Source organism: Dendrobates tinctorius, unplaced genomic scaffold, assembly GCF_039654945.1.
Source record: "Dendrobates tinctorius isolate UK_male_01 unplaced genomic scaffold, ASM3965494v1 ptg000111l, whole genome shotgun sequence".
Taxonomy (NCBI): Eukaryota; Metazoa; Chordata; class Amphibia; order Anura; family Dendrobatidae; genus Dendrobates; species Dendrobates tinctorius.
In genome coordinates this window covers 34,695,529-34,715,876 of record NW_027361779.1, presented here as the reverse complement: position 1 = coordinate 34,715,876, position 20,348 = coordinate 34,695,529, and the positions used below count along the sequence as shown (strand labels likewise).

The 20,348-nt window shown below is 41.3% G+C and overlaps 1 protein-coding gene across 5 annotated transcripts in view; it reads right to left on the bottom strand.

The window, feature by feature from the left end:
• Positions 1-1,599: 1,599 nt before the first annotated feature.
• CEP162 (centrosomal protein 162) overlaps positions 1,600-20,348 on the bottom strand; it is a 179,909-nt gene continuing 161,160 nt past the window's right edge. For all 5 annotated transcript variants that reach the window (XM_073589647.1, XM_073589643.1, XM_073589645.1 and 2 more), the window contains 4 exons: positions 14,074-14,215; positions 12,447-12,545; positions 2,991-3,125; positions 1,600-1,902 (listed from right to left, as the gene is read on the bottom strand). In XM_073589647.1, the coding sequence (XP_073445748.1) occupies positions 1,702-1,902; positions 2,991-3,125; positions 12,447-12,545; positions 14,074-14,215 (577 nt within the window). In that variant the 3' untranslated portion in view covers positions 1,600-1,701. The remainder of the gene's footprint in view (positions 1,903-2,990; positions 3,126-12,446; positions 12,546-14,073; positions 14,216-20,348) is intronic.

Genomic DNA, 20,348 nt, shown 5'->3' with positions numbered 1-20,348 from the left:
CCCTGCGTGATTCTTCCCTATACCCCTGGTACACTGAAATCATGTTTGATCGCAGTGTGCCGGGGGTTAATGTGTCGGGGGCGGTCCGTGACCGCCCCTGGCACAGCTGTGATAATCATTTTTTGAAAAGCTAGACACCTACCATTCCGGGGACCACTGGCTAGCTCTCTTACTCTACTTTCCCCTATGAAACTTTTCCTGGGAAAGGGATTTAAGGCACTCTCTAATTTCCACCCCAATGATTGTCCTTAAATCAGTAGCAAAGTTAGGGGTCTCCTCTGCTACTGTCTGCTCTATACAAGACTGGCAATATCTTTTTGGGTAGCAGTCAGTCAATAAATCTCTGAAAAACGCAAAATCCTTGTGCTTTGACTTTGCTGTACACTTCTTTCCTTGGCAATAAATTACAAAAAAGAGAAAGGCTACATCACCAAGTAAACTTTTACGGAGATCACTTACCAGCCTGAAGCAATCAAATGATACCGGATTTAGAGGGGGACACATCTCAGCCAAAAGACCATCTCCGGGAGGCTGAAAACTCGTCCACTTTGATGGAACTCCTCCGACTGGATCTGCCGCTGTCTGCAGAACTCCGTCTCTCACTGACATCGCCGCTGGCAGTACTGTTAAAGGGGTCAACACTGTTCTTCTTGCTTCTTGACTTAAGGCCCCGTTACACATAATGATGTCCCAGCGATCCCACCAACGATCGGACATGATGGGATCGCTGGGACATCGCTAGGCTGATCGCTGGTGAGCTGTCACAAGACAGCCCCTCCAGCGATCAGGACCAGCGACGCTGGTTTCTAATGTAAACATCGGGTATCCAGGAGCCGCGGCTCCTGGATACCCGATGTTTACATTAGAAACCAGCGTCGCTGATCTCTCGCTGCCACCCGCAGCGATGCGTGCTGGCCAGCGGGAGAACAGCGATCGAAAAACGGCCCAGGCCGATCGAGCATGATCAGCGATAACCGGCAGGGGGGCCGGTCGCTGATCTCCGTCACACACAGCGATCTCGCTGGCGAGATCGCTGTGGCGTCACAAAATCAGCGATCAATAATCTCAAACCTAGAGGGTGCAGACAGGTTGCTATGATGCCTTCTAGAATGTACACAGAGAAAGATGCATTTCTGCTCTTTTTTCCTTGTATACAGACAGAAGTTGCAGCATGGAGAACGCTATACTGCAGTACTGAGCAGTGTAGCTGTAAATCCACACTCATTTTAACCCATCCATAGTTTAATAGACACTGTACCCTGATACCTAAATTTGAAGGCAGTCCTTCTTACTTTGATCAGTATGAATTTGAGAGTTCAAGAGACAGGGAAATGGAGCAATGGATAAAGAATCATATTTCTCTGATAGGTTGCAGTACATTACAAAGTTTATGTTAGCTAGTACCGGCGATTTATGCAGTTTGTTGAGTTCACATGAGAACTGCGTTTAATTCTTGATTTGATGTCAGCTTGTTTCAGGACAGTCTTTATGGGTGATGTCCAAGTGTCATTTCTGTAATAAATTGTGCTTTCTTAATTTGTAGAATTGTGTACTATATTGACTTGCGAATCTACTATATTATAAATAAAGAAAGGAAAATTAATTTATCAAAAAAATCTTTATGACAAAATACAAACGTATACATGTTATCTTTTAACATTAAAATATAGGATGCATTGTATTATTAATAAGTTATACTTGTCAGTATAATTCTGATGCTTCCGATGCTGATGTGGGTATGACAACGCCCTGCTTCTGTAACATTCGGAGAACATCTAATATTGCATCTAACTCTGTTCTAAACTTCTCGAGTTCCATGTTTTTTTGTTGCACAAGCCTCCTCCATTTCTCAATTTCCTTAACTTGTGTAGCTTCAGCAGCGTGACGAGTTTGATCAATTATCTGCAAATAGGTGTAAAAACACGTCTAAATTTCTTTCCATCTTGGCTACAGGAAGTGAAGTGACAGAGTGAAAGAACAATACAAGCGCAAGTGTATGTGTTCGTGTGTATGTCTGTAATATAAAATATGTAAAATGTCACAGATTTATAAGTATAGCCTGTTAAATTCTACATCCATTGATTTAAAGAGACTGTCCACTACTTTATCATTGATGATCTATCCTTAGGATAGGTCATCAATGTCTGATTGATTGGGGTCCGATACCAGTGATCCTTGCCGATCAGCTGTTCTCCGTGTTGGCGGCTGGAAATGCTCAATTGCGGAGCTGCTCTGTCTTCTAATAGAAGGCGAATGTACAGTACCCGGCCGCGACCACTATCAGAAAGCAGAGCAGCTCCGCCATTGAGCACTTCCTTTTGGCGGCTGCCGACTAAGAGAGCAGATGATCAGCAGGGGTGCCGCGTGTCAGATCCCAACAGATCAGACATTGATGACTTATCCGAAAAATAGGTCATCAATGATAAAGTAGTGGACACCTGTTTAATCATTTGTTAGCACTAAAAGCACCCAATCAGAACTTCTTGTAGATGATGATGCCAACTTGTGTATATAACTGGATGGCAAACGGTCTGTTCTTATGCGGCAAAAAATCTGCATATATAATGTAGCTTTCACTTTGGGGGCAGGATAGCATAATTGTCTCAAACATCTTGTATGAATATAAAGGTGTGTACACACATCAGATATGTTACAACATGGACCAATGCATTTTCTATTTCTGCCAACTGTTTCTGTGCGTAACATCAGAATGTGCTCAATGAATTCTAAGTAATTGGCGGTTTGAGATTAATGGCATTAGCAACATTCCTGTTAGTGTCAAATCACTCCAGTATTCTCTGCTTACTCATCAAATGAGACATGTCAACCGCTTTCAGGGCTTGTTATTAGTATCTATTCAGTAAAAGATGTATTATGGCATTTAGGGAATGATAGGGTAAGGTGAGCTGATCAGAGCTTGTCTTGTAAAAGAGACTGCATAAATATTAATGATGCTTGGATGGCAGATTGTAAAGGGGCTGCCACTCTACCTGTTGGAGTTCTTGCTCCCTTTCTGAATGCCGGATTTCCATCTGTTTGATTTTACATTCAAGTGTTAAAAAGTGCTTCATTTCTGGACTGTGACATTCTTTGGCCATCTTTAGTTCACCCAGCAGATTTGCCATCTTTTAGAGAGAGGGGAAAAGAGAATAATTATGGAGAGGTTTTTACAAAGGATATATTAAAGTTAAAAGTCATTGTGTTTCAAAGGAGCACAAAAGCTCGCAATATTCCTCCTTTAATTTCATAATGAACACAACTTATAAACCCTGGATAAAATATAATGATGATTATAACAATGATTTACATTAAACCAAATAACCATCTGTCCCCTGAACAGAATTGGATTTTTTTGGACTATAAGGTTATGTGCGCATGTTGCGGATTTGGTTGCGGAAATTTCTGGGCGGATTCTGCATCTCTAGTTTCCAGGGTGTTTTTTGTGCGGATTTCATGTGGATTTCCATGCGGATTTGTATGTGGCTTTGTTTGCGGATTTGTTAGCTCAATAAAGATATATTAATGTAAAAAACAAAAACGGTCATTTTCAAGTCCAACCTCCATTGTTGATGTGCTTCAACTAAGATAGGCTCTATTCTAGATTCTCAGCCCACACAGTCTTCCTCCTTCTGTCATTTCATTTTACAAATCCGCTGCGTTTTTGGCATCAAATCCGCACCAAATTCCCAAACCTTTTTACATCTGTGTTTTTGTTGCGGATTTAAGTGACTCAATGGAAGTCAATGGGTGAAAAACGCCGCAGATCCGCAAAAGAATAGACATACTGCGGAAAATAAAATGCTGCGAATCAGGACGGAATTTTCCGCATCATCTGCACAACAATTCTGGATACTAATTGATTAACCTTCCTTTAGGAATCCTTTGCGGTTTTAGTGCAATTCCGTGCAGAAAAAAACAGTGCGGATCTGTAACAAATCCGCATCGATTGCACATAGCCGAAGGCCGCACATCTCCCTGGACCTGACCTAACATGAAGACACAAAAAAGGGTCCACTCTATGGGCAACATATTAAAACCAGAATGCTATCTCAGCCTCTTTTACAAGTCCGTATATTTCCAGTACTGGAAAAATCAGTACTGGAGATATCCGTGCCTGTACTACATGTGGCAACCGTGTGCCGCATCAGTACCACACGGACAGCCGCCGGGGAAGAAGCGCTACTGTAAGCACTGTTCCTCAGCGACTGGTGCTGAAGCCGGCTGTCTTCATTCTCCCCTGCTCTGCCGGCGAGCAGAGGAGAATGATGAGCGTTATATTAAAGTCCAAACGACAGCAGGTGGGGTCTGTGGAATACCCCGATCATCCGCACCTACTGTCACTGTTATTAGCAACAGCAAAAGCCCCTACCTGCTGTCGTTCGGACTTTAATATAGCGTCATCATTCTTCTCTGTTCGCCAGTAGAGCAGGGGAGAATGACAGCCAACTTAGGCATCTGCCGCCGGGGAACAGCGCTTATAGTAGCGTTTCTTATCCGGCGGCCGTCCGTGCACACACAGGGCATCAATGTGTTCTTCATGCACACGTGTGCGGGACGTTTTGCCATCCGTGATGGCAAAAAACGGACATGTCAGCGTGTTTTGCCCACGGACACATGGTCCATGGAAACATACTGACATGTGCATATACCCATTCATCTGAATGGGTCTACGTGTGTCAGTGTCTCCGGGACATGTGAAAACTGTCACCACACATACAGGAGACACGGACGTGTGAAAGGGGCCTCAGAAAGCTGGCTGCAAAGCCTCCTCATTTTGCTGGCCACATTACCCCCTTGCTGTGCCAATCACAGTCCCTCATAACTTTCAGCGTAGCAGACAGTAGAAGTGAAAGGGATATTGGTGGTGAATCTACTTCCCATCATGATGTAGAAGAGATCCTCCTAGATGCTTCTGTGCATGCACAACATGCGATTGTGGCTAAAGGTACTGGCACAGATTTTCTGTACTGTGTGTACAAATGGCTGTATTATCTGTAAAATCTGACACTTCCAAGCAAATGTCTTCTGAAAAGGTGTAATTATGCCTAAGGACAAGCAGCTCTAAACCACCACTCATCTACAGTATGGTACTTCATAGTTTTTAGTAGGGAAAGTATGTTCAATAATCAGAAAAATATGTAACACAACTGTGGTCTCTCCTCAATGCTTTACTTTACTACCTCATACAGGCTCGTATATGCTGTGCAAGGACAAATTCTGAAGAAGTTCAGAGCATGCAGAACTGATTTCAGAGTATTGCAAGGATTGACTCAGAGCTTAGATAAGGAGTTTTGTTTCATATTATCAGTAAGAGATATGTACTATTACATTTACCTCTGCAAAAGATCAGATCTAAACACTGGAGTGCAATGTAAGAAAAATAAACATTCAATAACATCTTAAAGACGTTCCCAAGCCTGAGAAAACCTCACAGAATGCTATAATGTAAAAAAGGATATTTTGTTACTTAAATGGCTTGTTATAATAAAAGCCTTTTCTCGCACCATTCATTGGGGAAAACTATAGTTTGGGTGTTTGCACAAAGTGAAGTGTTTGCACCTCCTCAGCAGTTATATCTTTTAGCCAGTTTGGTTAGTGCCTTCGGAAGTCAAATCAAATCTATTTGCTTTTTGATTTTCTTTCCCTTTTAAAATGCAAGGACGGACAATCACTCTGTTACCAGCACAGCTCAACAGAATTAGGCAGTAGTTGTCACGCCTCAGAATTTGATTGGACAGTCTTGTATTTGTCTGCTGGCATCTCTATCTGCTGAGCCACTGGAGATTCGTCCGAGTGCTGATTACCCTTTGTCTTTTCGTCCACTCGTTTCTTACAGCAGGTGTTTTCCATTTGCTATTTGGCCTAAAGGGGGTTTTACACATAGCGATATCGCTAAAGCGTCACCGATTTTGTGACGCAGCAGCGATATTGATAGCGGTATCGCTATGTGTGATACTTGCCTCCGACCGGCTCCCCCGCTGTCTGTCGCTGATCGCGCGAGATCGGCCGGGTCCATTTCTCGCCGGGCGCTTCCTGCTGGCGCCGACGAGCGACACGTGGACGCGGGCGGGAGGACGTCAGCATCGCTGCGTGTGAAAGGTAAGTAACGACCGCTGCTGCGTCGCTGATGAGATCTGCCTGTTTGGCAGCTCACTAGCGACCATTTAGCGATGCACCAGCGATCCTGACCGAGTCGTATCGTGGTCGGATCGCTGGTGCATCGCTAAATGTAAAGGGGCCTTTACCCATCACTCTGCAGGGGCTTCTATTTAAACCTGTTACCTCTGTTCCCAGCTGGTGATAGCTTACAACTACCCAGTTTGGTGGTGAAGGAGTAGCTCTTTTTTGTGACAGTCTGTTTGTGTTTTCTCTTGGCATTTTCTGCATGGTTTTGGCTGTGTGTGTTTCCTTATCCTCTCACATTTGGTTGGTTGCTCCTACTGTTCCCTTGTTTCCCACTTTGTTGTTTCATGAGCGTTTTTGTTTGACTGCCATTTCCTTTCATCCCAGTCTGTTACCCCTGTCTGTCCGGTTTGTGCTATCCATTGCATGTCAGTCCCACACCTCTCTGGTTGGGGGAGGGAATAGTTTCAGTGTGCATTCAAGAGAATAGTAAGGTTGGAGACCCAGGCCTCTCTACCTTTAAGAGTACTCCTGGGACAGTTGCAGACCCTCTTTCCCTTACTTTAGAGTGGCACATCGTGACTGTAGTGCACAAGTATCAAGGTCACTAAATTCTGTTTTTTAAGGGTTCCCAATAGCATAAGGGTAATCCAATATTTTTTTTTTCCTCAGTAGGACAAGCAACAACTTATTAAAGAACAGATGCATGAAACACAATGAACAATAATAACCACAATAGATCTTAAGGAACAAGAAACCTCCCATAGAGCAAGTGACACACGAATGACATTCAGTGGGTGCTGTGTACCCAAATGGACAAAAATAGAAAAGATTTTTACTGGTTAGTAACAAAAAGCTATTTTTTTGCATGCATGCCTTTGGGCGGACATAAGACTGTGGAACATTCCAAAACAGTCCATAGATGTGGGACATCAATGAGAGGATGGCCCAGACTAGTGAACAGTACTCTGCAAACCTCTGCCACCTAGAGATGCATCAGCAGATGCAGAAATGTGCATCCTATAAAATTTGACAAAAGTGTAACGTCATGATTAATGTAAGAACAGGAGAACACCAATGTGGCTAACTAAGGATGTAAAAAGGGCAATAAATAACAAGAACAAGGCATTTAAGAAGCTAAAACAAGAAGGCAATGAAGAAGCATTAAAAAATTATAGAGAAAAAAATAAAATGTGTAAAAAACAAATACATTTAGCAAAAGTGGAAACTGAGAGACTCATTGCTAAGGAAAGTAAAACAAACCCCAAACTATTCTTTAATTATATAAACAGTAAAATGATTACAATTGATGGTGTCGGCCCTTTAAAGAACAATGAGGGTGAAATCATAGAGAGCGATGTGGGAAAAGCAAATGTTTTAAATACTTTTTTCTCAACAGTGTTCACACAGGAAAAGGATTTACCAGGGGAAATGCAGAGTGATAATGTAAACTCCCCATTAAGTATTACCTGCCTAACCCAGGAAGAAGTGCAGAACCGCCTTAGTAAGATTAAAATGGACAAATCACCAGGCCCTGATGGCATTCACCCTCGGGTATTAAGGGAGTTAAGTAATGTGATAGACATGCCTCTAGTCCTTATATTTAAAGACTCTATAGAAACAGGGTCTGTTCCTTTTGATTGGCGGCAAGCAAATGTGGTACCAATATTCAAAAAGGGGTGTAAAAGGGAACCTGGAAACTGTAGGCCGGTAAGCTTAACATCTGTTGTGGGTAACATTTTTGAAGGGTTTCTAAGGGGTACATGGATTTATGAAGGATCGCTCCTGTCAAACTAACCTGATCAGCTTCTATGAGGATGTAAGCTCTCAAATGGACCAAGGAGAATCATTGGATGTCATTTATCTCGACTTCTCTAAAGCATGACACTGTCCCACATAAAAGATTGTTAAGTAAGATGAGAAAGCTTGAGCTAGGGGAAAATGTGTGTAGATGGGTAGGTAGCTGGCTTAGTGATAGAAAACAGAGAGTGGTTATTAATGGGGCATACTCAGATTGGGCCAGGGTTACTAGTGGGGTACCACAGGGTTCTGTATTGGGCCCCCTACTATTTAATATATTTATTAATGATCTAGTGGATGGCTTACACAGTAAAATATCAGTATTTGCAGAAGATACAAAACTATGTAAGGTAGTTAACACAAAGGAGGACAGTTTTCAACTACAGACAGATTAGAGTAAATTGGAGAATTGGGCTGAAAAATGGCAAATGAGGTTTAACACAGATAAGTGTAAGGTTATGCACATGGGAAGGAGAAACAGATGCTATAATTACTTACTAAATGGGAAACTGCTGGGGAAATCAGACATGGAAAAAGACTTAGGCATCTTAGTCAATAAGAAGCTAAATTGGAGTGCCCAGTGTCAGGCAGCTGCCACCAAAGCAAATAGGGTCATGGGATGCATTAGAAGAGGTCTGGGGACACGAGATGAAAACATAATTCTCCCTCTGTACAAATCACTCGTCAGACCACACTTGGAGTATTGTGTGCAATTTTGGATGCCGGTGCTTAAGAAAGACATTACTGAACTTGAAAGGGTTCAAAGGCGGGCTACTAAAATGATAAATGGAGTTGGTTCACTACAATACCCAGAAAGGTTATCAAAATTAGGTCTATTTACTCTAGAAAAAAAAGAGAAGACTTAGGGGAGACCTAATATATATGTACAAGTATATCAGAGGGCAATACAGAGATCTCTCCAATGAACTGTTTGTACCAAGGACTGTGACAAGAACAAGGGGGCATTCTCTTCGTTTGGAGGAAAGACAATTTCTGCACCAGCATAGAAGAGGGTTCTTCACGGTAAGAGCAGTGAGGCTCTGGAATTCTCTTCCTGAGGAAGTGGTGATGGCCAACTCACTGAATGAATTTAAGAAAGGAATGGATGCATTTCTTGTGAGTAACAGTATAGAAGGTTACAAATAACATAATATTATAGGTAGATGGTTGACCCAGCTTAGGGGAAGGAATTTTTTTCCCTATGGAGAAAATTGGCTTCTACTCTGTGGGTTTTTTGCCTTTCCCAGGATCAACAATGCAGAACAGCTGCACTAAAAATAGGCTGAACTACTATAGATGGACATAAGGTCTTCCTTCAGCCTTCAAAACTATGTTACTATGTCTACTTTAAACACTTAAAAGACCGAGGCTTTGTGATGAAAAGCTTAAAACACCACATCCGCTGAGGTACAGTACGCCGTCATACGGAGGCGTGGCACTTTGCTCATTGAGCAGTAGACCTCAATTATAACTGACTGGATACAACAGGCAATAGAGACTTTTGATATCGCAAGACTCTGCCAGTGACCCTCTATTAAAAGTGCAAGACTGAAAAAAAAGGGTTGGAAGGAGCAGGTATGAGATAAATAAATGTGCAATGAGAGAAACCCGTCCAGAATATGAGGTGACTTTTCACTGAGATTGCAAGATGAGGAATAAAAATATTACAGCACAATATGCGGATAACATTTTGGGCAAAAATTAAGTTATAGGGTGGAGGACTACCAAATCCAGATGAAAAAATTTAAAAACTGATTTACAGAACAGAGCTGCCAATTCTGACACTCACCAGTTGGATGTAATAGCCACCAGCAATAGATTTTCTAAAAGAATAGACGTACAGAGGTACTGCAGAGGAACTAGAAAGAAGGACTAAAAAAAAAAAAAGGAAAGACTGCTGTCCTTAAATTGAAACTCCTATAGTGCTTTCTAATTATGATAAGAAGAAACTGTAAGGACATCTCTTTGTAAGAAGGTGTGTAAACCTAAGTTAGAGACATGTAATAAGATGGAGGGCGTTGAAATCTGTCTCTAATGATTCAATTTTGGCCCAAGACCAGACTATCCTGAAAGGAGGAAATTAGCCAAAAAAGGTTGAAATGCATATATTGGTTTTCATATCAACAGAAAAATGTATTTTATATATGGTGGTAAATCAGAGTCCAGGATTGTTTTCTTGCCTTGAGCACATCTGCGTGATTTGCGGAGAAAAACAGCTTCAACAGCTACGCTGTTAAATGAAGTGCAAGTAAATTCGAGTGGAAAACAGAACCCCGACAGAGGAGATCTAATTTGAAGTCAGAACTCTTGAGGTAACCAGATTGCTTGTTCTACACATTCATGATGGAGACCCACCACTGAAGGGAGTGACTGAGTGATAAGTGAAGGAGTGTAGTCTGAGCAAGAGAATATTTAGACTTGTTTTACAACATCAGAATTGCTCACTGAGGGGGTGAGTGTGAAACTGGGCTTATGAAATCACAAGAAATTTAGTTACGACCATTGAGGCTGTAGCCAGGTTGGGTTTTTTTGGACCACAAATTGGTAGTAACGGCGACTGTTAATAAAATCGGGGAAATGTTGACAAGTCTGGCAGACAGGGTGTGTAGGAATACATCCTTGATATCTAAGGAGAAGAGAGCTTTTCCTGTTCAAAGGGCTGCACTAACTGTCCTAGAAGATTCAATCTGGAAATATTTAACAACGGACATAGCAGTTGAGCCATCTGAGGTCTAAAACTCAGCACACTAACCCATCGTTTTTGAAGACAAAAAGTTTATATAAAATCCATAGAAGCAGTCTGATTGAAACTATCTCCGCCTTCTCCAAAAGAGTTGGGATGGTATGAAACAGGGTGGAAAAAAACGGTTTGGGACATGTAAGAAAATTTTATTTTGTAGCTTCATATCCAATAATCTTGAACAACCAGATATTTTCTGAAGAGAAGATGTCCCATATCTCACACATGACGGGTGGGGGATGCCCTTCGTGTCAAGATGGACTTGGAGGATTTGGAGATTCGAAGAAGATGATGCCAGGAAGAGTGTAATTTACAAAGAGGGTGTTTTATTTTGGCAGCATGATTTTAATATGAGAAACTGGTGTATCAACCGACAGCGAGGAAGACCATTTTTGCAATGAGTCTTCCAGAAAGTCAAACATCTAGATGTTTTGTAAAACTTTGTCTTTTAAATTCTATCATTTTGTTTGTTCTTCCTCAAATACTTATTGTGAAGGGAAATACTTTGGGGACTTGGTTGAGGGTGTCGAAAGGAAACTCCCTTCTGGGAAAAAGACGCGTCTTTATAGGTGACATTAAAGGATTCTTGAGTACCACAATAAAGCTGTCAACAAGAGAGGAGAGCTTGGAAGACTGGTCCTCATCAAAATCTGAATGGAGGATGAGAGGTGTTCATCTCTATAAGAGATGTCTGAGTGGACCGGGAGAAAGTGAGTTTGACAAGGCAGGGGATGAGAATATCTGCCTAGAACGGGTAGCAGAGTGACTCAGTGGTTAGCACTGCATTCTTGCAGTGCTGGAGTCCTGGGTTCAAATCCCACCAAGGATAACATCTGCAAGGAGTTTGTATGTTTTCGCGGGTTTCCTCCGGGTACTCCGGTTTCCTCCCACATTCCAAAGACATACTAATAGAGAATTTAGATTGTGAGTCCCATTGGGGACAGTAATGATAATGTATGTAAAGCGCTATGGAATAAGAAGTCGCTGTTTAAATAAAGTTATTATTCTAATAATAATACATAGATTATTATTAACATAGGACCTTAGCCGTTTATGGCACTCTCATGCAGCTGTGACTTCCACAACATCAGAGGGAACGGTAGTGGCAGGATTTAGTTGTCTTTGAGAGGGATAACAATCCCTGAACCAGTGTGAGCTAAGCAGTGGGGATTGCATGAGAGGGTTTGCAAACTGACTGCCTTGGACCCAATTAGAGCACAGGAGTTCTGACTGCAAGAAAATGATACTATCCAGAAGAAGCATGCAAAATGCATGGATATAGCGGTTATCTGCCTGGGAGCCTTGCCTCTGTGTTGACATGTTAATACAGAATATAGGCCCCCACAGCTATAGCCTATGATTGGCTGCAGTGTTCATGTCAGTCCTTACAAAAGAGAAAGTAAACACACTGGCACTTTACTTTCTGCTCCATTGTGAAAGACATTTTATCTTTGTAGCCAATCAATGACTACAAAGATTACAAAATGAGACACTGTTACCAGTTATTGGCTACAGCAATCATAAGCACATCTGGAAACAACAGAAAGTGGGGGCGTACTGGTACTGGAGCTGTGTGGGATTGGCAAGTTAATATTTTTATAGCATTCTGAGAGGTTTTTTTTTAGAAAAACAATTGAGGGCTGGACAACATTCTTGGGACTGTTTTTTTGTTTTCATTTTCATCCGATAGTAATTTGCTTTGGTCTTTTCATTCTTTTTGTGCAGCTATAAAATGTTTGCTTTTTCTTTAAAACAAAATATTGCTGTTTCTGATTTATGGTACCTCCTTCTGTAGAGCTTCATCTCTGATTCGTAAAACCGCCAGGGTCTCTCTGTCCTTCTGTAGCTCAACAACTTGCTTTTGGAGGTGCTTTATGAGAATCTTTAGGAATAAATGTAAGTAATGTTTTATATTACGGAAAGAAACATTTTATGCATGAAACACTTCCTGCCACAGGAAGTAACTATTACCTGAATTGCCAGTTACCGTATCAGGACGAACAGTTACGTCCCAAAGAAGGCACAAGAGTATCCACAACACGAGTTGGCTGTAATACCAACCCAATTTTACAGGTCATCAGCAGCCTTCACAAAACAATTATGGGGTGGCGATGGGTTGCTATGGCAACATGAAGCCTAAATATGGGCTCTGGGTCTGCCATATACTACAATGTATTAGATCCAACTGGGTATATTCTCAAAAATGTTGCCACTGACCAATGTAAATCACCCCGAAAAAAAACAAACAAGTCCTCATATGGATACATCAGCAAAGACATTAAAAGTTATGTTTTGTCAGACTCAACAATAACAAAGTGGACGGAGGAAAAAAAACAGCTCAGCCTAAAACTAGCTTTGGTGGGAAGGGGCTAATAAGCAAATCGATTCACAGGATCCTGGTCTTGCAATGATGAGGATATAGCGCTAAGCTTAAAAATCAGAACGCGGCACCAGGGATTCCGACAGCTCGAAGGCTACCATTTGGCGGCCACAAACAACGGATGTGGATGCTGGAATGTGGTCTTGTGATTTGATTCGCTCACTTCTAAATGATTTATAAAAATAATAATATGTAATCAAGGAAAAAGAAAATATGTCAGGTTACTACTCCAGTATTTAGTGCTTAGTGACCTGAGCTCCAAGGTGAAATTTATAGGTTTTCTGAAAATATTTAACCTGTTTTTTTTTTTTGTTAATAGCTAGAGACAAAACTATTTGGGAATAATTAAAAGCTTTCGGTCCAGGTCACACCTTGAAGAATTGCAATGGATTTGTGATGCAGACTGCCAAGTGCAGATTTCTGGTAATATACAGTACAGAGAATGGGTGTTTGGGTATTTAAAAACCCATCCTCAAGTAGCGGTAAAAATATGCAGGGAAGCATGTGACAAATTATCACGCCACATTTCACCGTTTTAATGTAATGTACAGGGTAAAAATCACAGCATAATATGTGAAAAATACTACGTGTAACATGTTAACTTTGCAGCAGAATTGACAAGTTTTTGCAAAGTATGACAGCTGCATCGAAAATTGTTTCTCCATGTGTGAACCTAGTCTAATACTGCTCCTTTGGCCTTATATTGGCAGGATGAATGGCTATTTTTTGGGGCTATTCACAGCTTTTTTAACATGGAATTTGGAGTCAATCCTACTTAAAAAAATACTCTTCGAATAAGCTTCATATTGATTTAAATGGAAAAATACATCTATTGTGCACATCGAGTCTGTGCGTCTTTTGCTCTTTAAGGCGTAATTTTGCAGCGAGGAGGAAAGAAAATCAACATGTCAATTCTTAAAATGCTTGTTTAAAAAGAAAAAAACTTTGAAATTTAACATTGAAAATCAATAGAAAAAAAAAAAATGCCTGACAAAAAACAAAACAGCAAATTAGGAAACTTGAAGATTACCTCTTGAGTTGAAAGTTTACTACTTAGCTCAGCCACCCTCGATGAAGAATGTTCTAATGCCTGCTGACAAATTAGCTTTTCCATCTCCCTCTGATGGGACTGTCTAAGGGAAGCAACCTGTTGAGCCGCCTCTTCTTTTGATCTACAAGTCAACATAAAAAAGGAAAGGATATTATCAAAGTCCAAAACTAAAACAGATAAAATATGCAAATTTTACAACAAACTTTTCCTACTTTATCACAGAAATAATTTTATAATGCAGAAAAAGAAAATAATTGCATTTAATTGAATAATTACCATAAATAATTTTCATTAGATCATCAGTCTATGAAAAGGTGTTAATTTGTTCAAAAGTTTAAAAGGAACCTGTCACCCCCCAGGGCGTTTTTAACTAAAAGAGCCACCTTCAGTAGCACTAAGGCTGCATTCTGTGAAGGTGGCGCTTCTGTTTCTGACCCCCATTAACGGCAAAATATTGACTTTTATAACTAGGTCCTCATATCTGGATTCAGACAGAGTGCGTGTCCCTCTGTTTAAGCCACCTCCCAGCTGTCCATCAACCTCCCTGTAGCATCCGGCGCCGCCTCCTCCTGTGTTGGATGCCGGAGGGCGCCTGCGTTGTTCCAATAGTTCTTGGGCATGCGCAGTGCGCGCTGCCCGAGAACTGACATCAGGCTATCGCGCCTGCGTGTTTTGGAGTCCCCTGATCCCAGCCCCGCAGTGTGTTATGAAGTATTCACACTGCGGGGCTGGGAATCTGGCACCTGCACATTTTACAGCTTTAGCTTCACCTGCCCCCATCTCCCTCCTCCTCTTTAGTTTTGCTCCTTTGGCAGTGTCTGATGAGCTGAGCGGTCCACTGGCAGTACAGCTCATCACAAATAGAAAATAGTAAATAGAAAATAATACAATATCAGGCTTATGGAATAAGATGCATTAAGTGACTACATGTAAAAAATGAATAGATGTGGACAAGCGGTTATGCTTCGTTTTTCGTGCCTCAATAGACACAGATGTCAGAAAACACTTGAGATAGTAGAGCAGGTAATGTGGTTTTACCTCAACGTGTTTCGAAGTGCACTTACTTTTTCAGCATCAGAACCACAAGTACACCAGGTTCTACACAAGGTGTACAGTTGTGCTCAAAAGTTTACATACCACAGCAGAATTTTTGCTTTCTTGGCCTTTTTTCAGAGAATATGAAAGATAACACCAACACTTTTATCTCTACTCATGGTTAGTGGTTAGGTGAAGCCATTTATTGTCAAACTACTGTGTTTTCTCTTTTTAAATCATAATGACAAACCAAAACATCCAAATGACTCTGACCAAAAGTTTACACACCCTGGTGATTTTGGCTTGATAATATCCACAGAAGTTGACAGAAATAGGTTTGAATGACTACTAAAGGTAACATCCTTATGTGTGACCTACCTGTTTGCTTGTAATCAGCATGTGCATAAAAGCTGAGTGAGTTTCTGGGATCTAGAAAGACTCTTGAATCTTTCATCCAGCCACTGATCTTTCTGCATTGTGAGTCACGGTAAAATCAAATGAATTCTCAATAGATCTACAGGAAATAGTAGTTGAACTGTATAAAACAGGAAAGGGATACAAAAAAACATCCAAGGAACTGATAATGCCAGTCAGCAGCGTTCACACTGTAATTACCAAATGGAAAATCAGGGGTTCTGTAACAAAAAAATAGGGGGGGGGGGGGGGGGAAGTCAGCACTGCTTAAGGTTAGAACGCATAAATTGAAGTGCATATGCACATAATATCCAGCTGTATTCAAAAATGAGATATTTGGCAAAAAAATTGATCAATTCAATTGAGCCACCCCGCCGCGCCAAGGCAATCTCATGTGGGGGGTCCTACTCTACATTTATAATAAATACTGTGCCATTACGGCCTCCTAAGAGCATGACCACATCAAGTGCAATCTGTACCTGAACATTGCTGGATCGCTCCCATGAAGCCAGATGAAACAAGTGCAGATGAAGGCCAACCATTCATCTGGCTTCATGGGAGCGATCCAGCAATGTTCAGGTACAGATTGCACTTGATGTGGTCATGCTCTTAGGAGGCCGTAATGGCACAGTATTTATTATAAATGTAGAGTAGGACCCCCCACATGAGATTGCCTTGGCGCGGCGGGGTGGCTCAATTGAATTGATCAATTTTTTTGCCAAATATCTCATTTTTGAATACAGCTGGATATTATGTGCATATGCACTTCAATTTATGCGTTCTAACCTTAAGCAGTGCTGGCTTCCCCCCCTATTTTCTCGTTCTGTAACAAAACCATGGTCAGGTAGACCAACAAAATTTTGTCCACAACTGCCAGGAAAATTGTTTGGGATGCAAAGAAAAACCCACAAATCAGCTTAAATACTGGACTCTATAAAAACTAGTGGTGTTGCTGTTTCAAGATGCACAATAAGGAAGCACTTGAAGAAATATGGGCTGCATGGTCAAGTCACCAGGAGAATGCCATTACTGCGCAAATACCACAAAGTATCTTGTCTACAATACGCAAAACAGCACAGAGACAAGCCTCAAAACTTCTGGAACAAGGTTATTTAGTGTGATGGGACCAAAATAGAAATTTTAGTCCACAAATATAAAAGTTACATTTGGAGAGAAGTCAACAAAGCTTATGATGAAAGGAACACCATTCCTACAGTAAAGCACAGAGGTGGATTGATGACCTTTTGGGGATGTGTGAGCTACAAAGGCACAGAAAACTTGGTCAAAGCTGAAGGAAAGATGAATACAGCACGTTATCAGCAAATACTGGAGTCAAATTTGCAATCATCAGCCCGGAAACTGCGCATGGGACGTACTTGGACATTAGAAAAATGATAAGGATTCAAAACATAAGGTCAAGTCGACCTGTCATTGGCTACAACAGGACAAAGTGAAGGTTCTGGAGTGGCCATCTCAGTCTCCTGACCTCAATATCACTGAGCTACTCTGGGGAGATCTCAAGCATGCAGTTCATGCTAGACAGCCCAGGAATTTACAGGAACTAGGAGGCTTTTTGCCAAGAAGAGTGGACAGCTTTACCACCTGAGAAAATAAAGCACCTCGTCCACAACTACCACAAAAGACTTCAAGCTGTCAATGATGTTAGAGGGGGCAATACACGGTATTAATAAATGGGGTATATAAACTTTTGATCAGGGTCATTGGGATGTTTTGGGTTGTCATTATGATTTAAAAAGAGAAAACACAATAAATTTTACAATAAATGGTTTCACCCAACCACTAACTATGAGTGGAGAAAAAGATTTGGTTTTATCATTCATTCATATTCTCTAAAAAATGGCCAAGAAAGCAAAAATTCTGCCAGGATATGTAAACTTTTGAGCACAACTGTATTTGTGGTCTTCTGATGAAGTGAATGCACTTCATAACGTCTTGAGAATAAAACCACATTACCTGCTCTACTATCAAGTGTTTTCTGAAATCTTTATCTATCGAGGCGCCAGAAGCAAAGCATAACTGCTTCTCCACATCTATTCATTTCAATGTTGGATTTGCCAACCCACGGAGCAGCAGTGGCTGGGCTTCTTATTTCAGAGCCTCTCTCACAACATGACCAAGTGATTTTTCGGCATTTATAAACAAGAGTTGTCTGGATAATGGCATATTTTGCGCTCCTCTGTCCTTCTAGTCTGTATGTGTATAAAGTGTACATTTTCAGAATAAAATAACAATATTACTACTCACCAGTGTGACTCAGAAAGCTATTGCTACCAAAATCCACATTTTTTGGGAAGCGCACAAAACATACATAAAAGGAAACCTCTCAGCTAAAAACAAAACCACTTACTTGCAGACATAGTGGTAATCTGCAGGTAAATAGCATTGTAAACGTGTGGCAGTCTACGGGCTCATTCAGACATATGTTTTTGTGTATGAGTCCTATCAGAGTGGTCTGCACAAAATTGTGGATCAAATTAGCAATGCAGGTCTATGGGTCCGTGAAATAAAAAAGAAAAAAAAAAAACGGACAGCACTTTGTTGTCATCTGTGTGTGCTGTCAGTTTTTCACGGACAGTTAGGTGGGCAAAGGTTTTTTTCTCTTCTGAGAAAAACTGATAAAACTCGGACTACATTAGGATGGCAATGATGGAAATCTGATGAAACTCGGAACATAATCACTGACGGAATTAGAACCATTTTACAAATATAATAGAACCATAATACAAACTATGTTTTGGGCCAAAAGGCACTACATGTCACCCCAAAAATACCATACCAACAGTGAGGTTTGGAGGTGGGAACATCATGGTGTGGGGCTGTTTTTCAGCATACAGCACAAGCAAACTTCATAACTTTGAAGGAAGGATGAATGGATAAATATACTGAGACATTCCTGATAAAAATCTGATGCCATCTACCAGAATGAAGATGAAATGACAGTGCGCATTTCAGTAAGACAAAGATCCCAATCAAACAGCCAAGAAAACTTTCAATTGCTATCAGAGAAAGAAAATAAAGCTGCTAGAATGCCCAAGCCAATCACCTGACCTGAATCCAATAGAAAATTTATGGCGGGAACTAAAGTTCAGAGTTCATAGAAGGAGCTCACAGAACATACAGGAATTGAAGAGTGTTTGTGTGTAAGACTAGGCCAAAATCACACCAGAGCAATACATGTAGCTAGTTTCTCCATACAGGAGGCATCTTGAATCATCTACAAAGGCTTTTGTCAAAAGTATTAAATAAATGTAAGTAAGCGTGTTCAATCCTTTTTCTGGTGTCATTTCTCATAATTACACATAACAATTTATGGATATCTATAGTTTGATTGCTTTGCCCATGCGGATTGGATAGGTTGTTACCGACATTTGGTGAAAATGTCAATAGCACCTCTAAAAATAGATTTACTTAGAAAATTAGTGATGTGTTCAATACTTATTTCACCCGTTGTATGTAAAAACCTTGGTACTGGATCTATAAGCTTGATGCTGGTATCGCATCCATGTAGCAAGCTTGGTTCAAATGCTGTATCTATTTAGTAAGCTTGGTTCAGATGCTATATCTATGTAGCAAGTTCGGTTCAGTTACCATATCTACATAGTAAGCTTGGATAAAGTTCCATATCTTTGTAGTATTCTTTGTTCTAGTAAAGTACTTACAGCAGTCAGATTTCACTAACAGCTAAATCAGATATAAGGGACTGCACATTAGCAAGCAACTGCTGGTGTAGAGTTGAAACTTTTATGCCGCAGTCAGACTTAAACAGGTTAAACAAAGACCACAATTTAAGGTCTGGTGACATGTGCTGGTCTCCTCCACCTCTGGCTAAAATTTGCCAGCCAGACCAATTCTCGGTCCTCAAATGTTCAGTGTTGTATATTAACAAGCAGAATTGAGTTGGCTTGACTTTTAATGTTAATCAGCTTCTCTGAACTTACCATATACAGCTCTGGCAAAAATTAAGAGACCACTTCAATGTGTTATAAATATCAGCTTCTCTACTTGTCTGACAGCCATTCCATTCCAGTGTCAGTTGAACTCCAACCAGAGTACACCTGTCATGATCTGACAGTTTTTAATTGCACTGGGTGAACTTTTTTTACTTTGGAAAGTTCCAAGGTGTCTTGACTGTCCCCGGTGGTGGTTAGTGGTATCGCACTTTAGGTTTTTTGTGCACGTAATTATGGATCAGGTGTGACACCCTATAAAGGTGTGCTAGGGGTGTGCAATCACTGCCTGTGATATTGTTGAGATTGTGTTCACTCGGAGTTTGAGAGCCTGGTGGAAGGATGGAGCTGGTGAGGAGTCCTGCGCAGCTTAGCCAGGGGGGACGTGTTTCAGCTATGGTGTCTGGACGAAGGGCTGGCATGGCGTGGTGGGGTCGCAGTGATGGTGTCAGCGGGAAGTGTCTGCATGGACTGGTGGAGTGGCGACTATGGAGAGTGGCACTCACCATGTGGGACTTGGCTGCTGAGCTGGACTCAAGCATGCTTGACTTCGTGTCAGAAGCTGAACTCATCCTTGGGACTCTGTTACTAAGCAGCAGCAACTGGTGGTGGACTCTGCTCCAAGGCTGCACTAAGGTGAAGGATCCTGTTATGGTGATGGATCCGGGTGGAGGAGAAGACGCACGCAGGTGGAGGGCTCTGTTGCAGGAGCAGAAGCACAGAGCATAAAGCTAAGTGGTGTTCCCCTGTATTGTCTTCTTTCCTCATGTGTGTTGTTAGTGCAGTGGTGGGATTAGTTTCCGCACCGACCAATTCCCTAGTGAGGGTTTAGGGTCA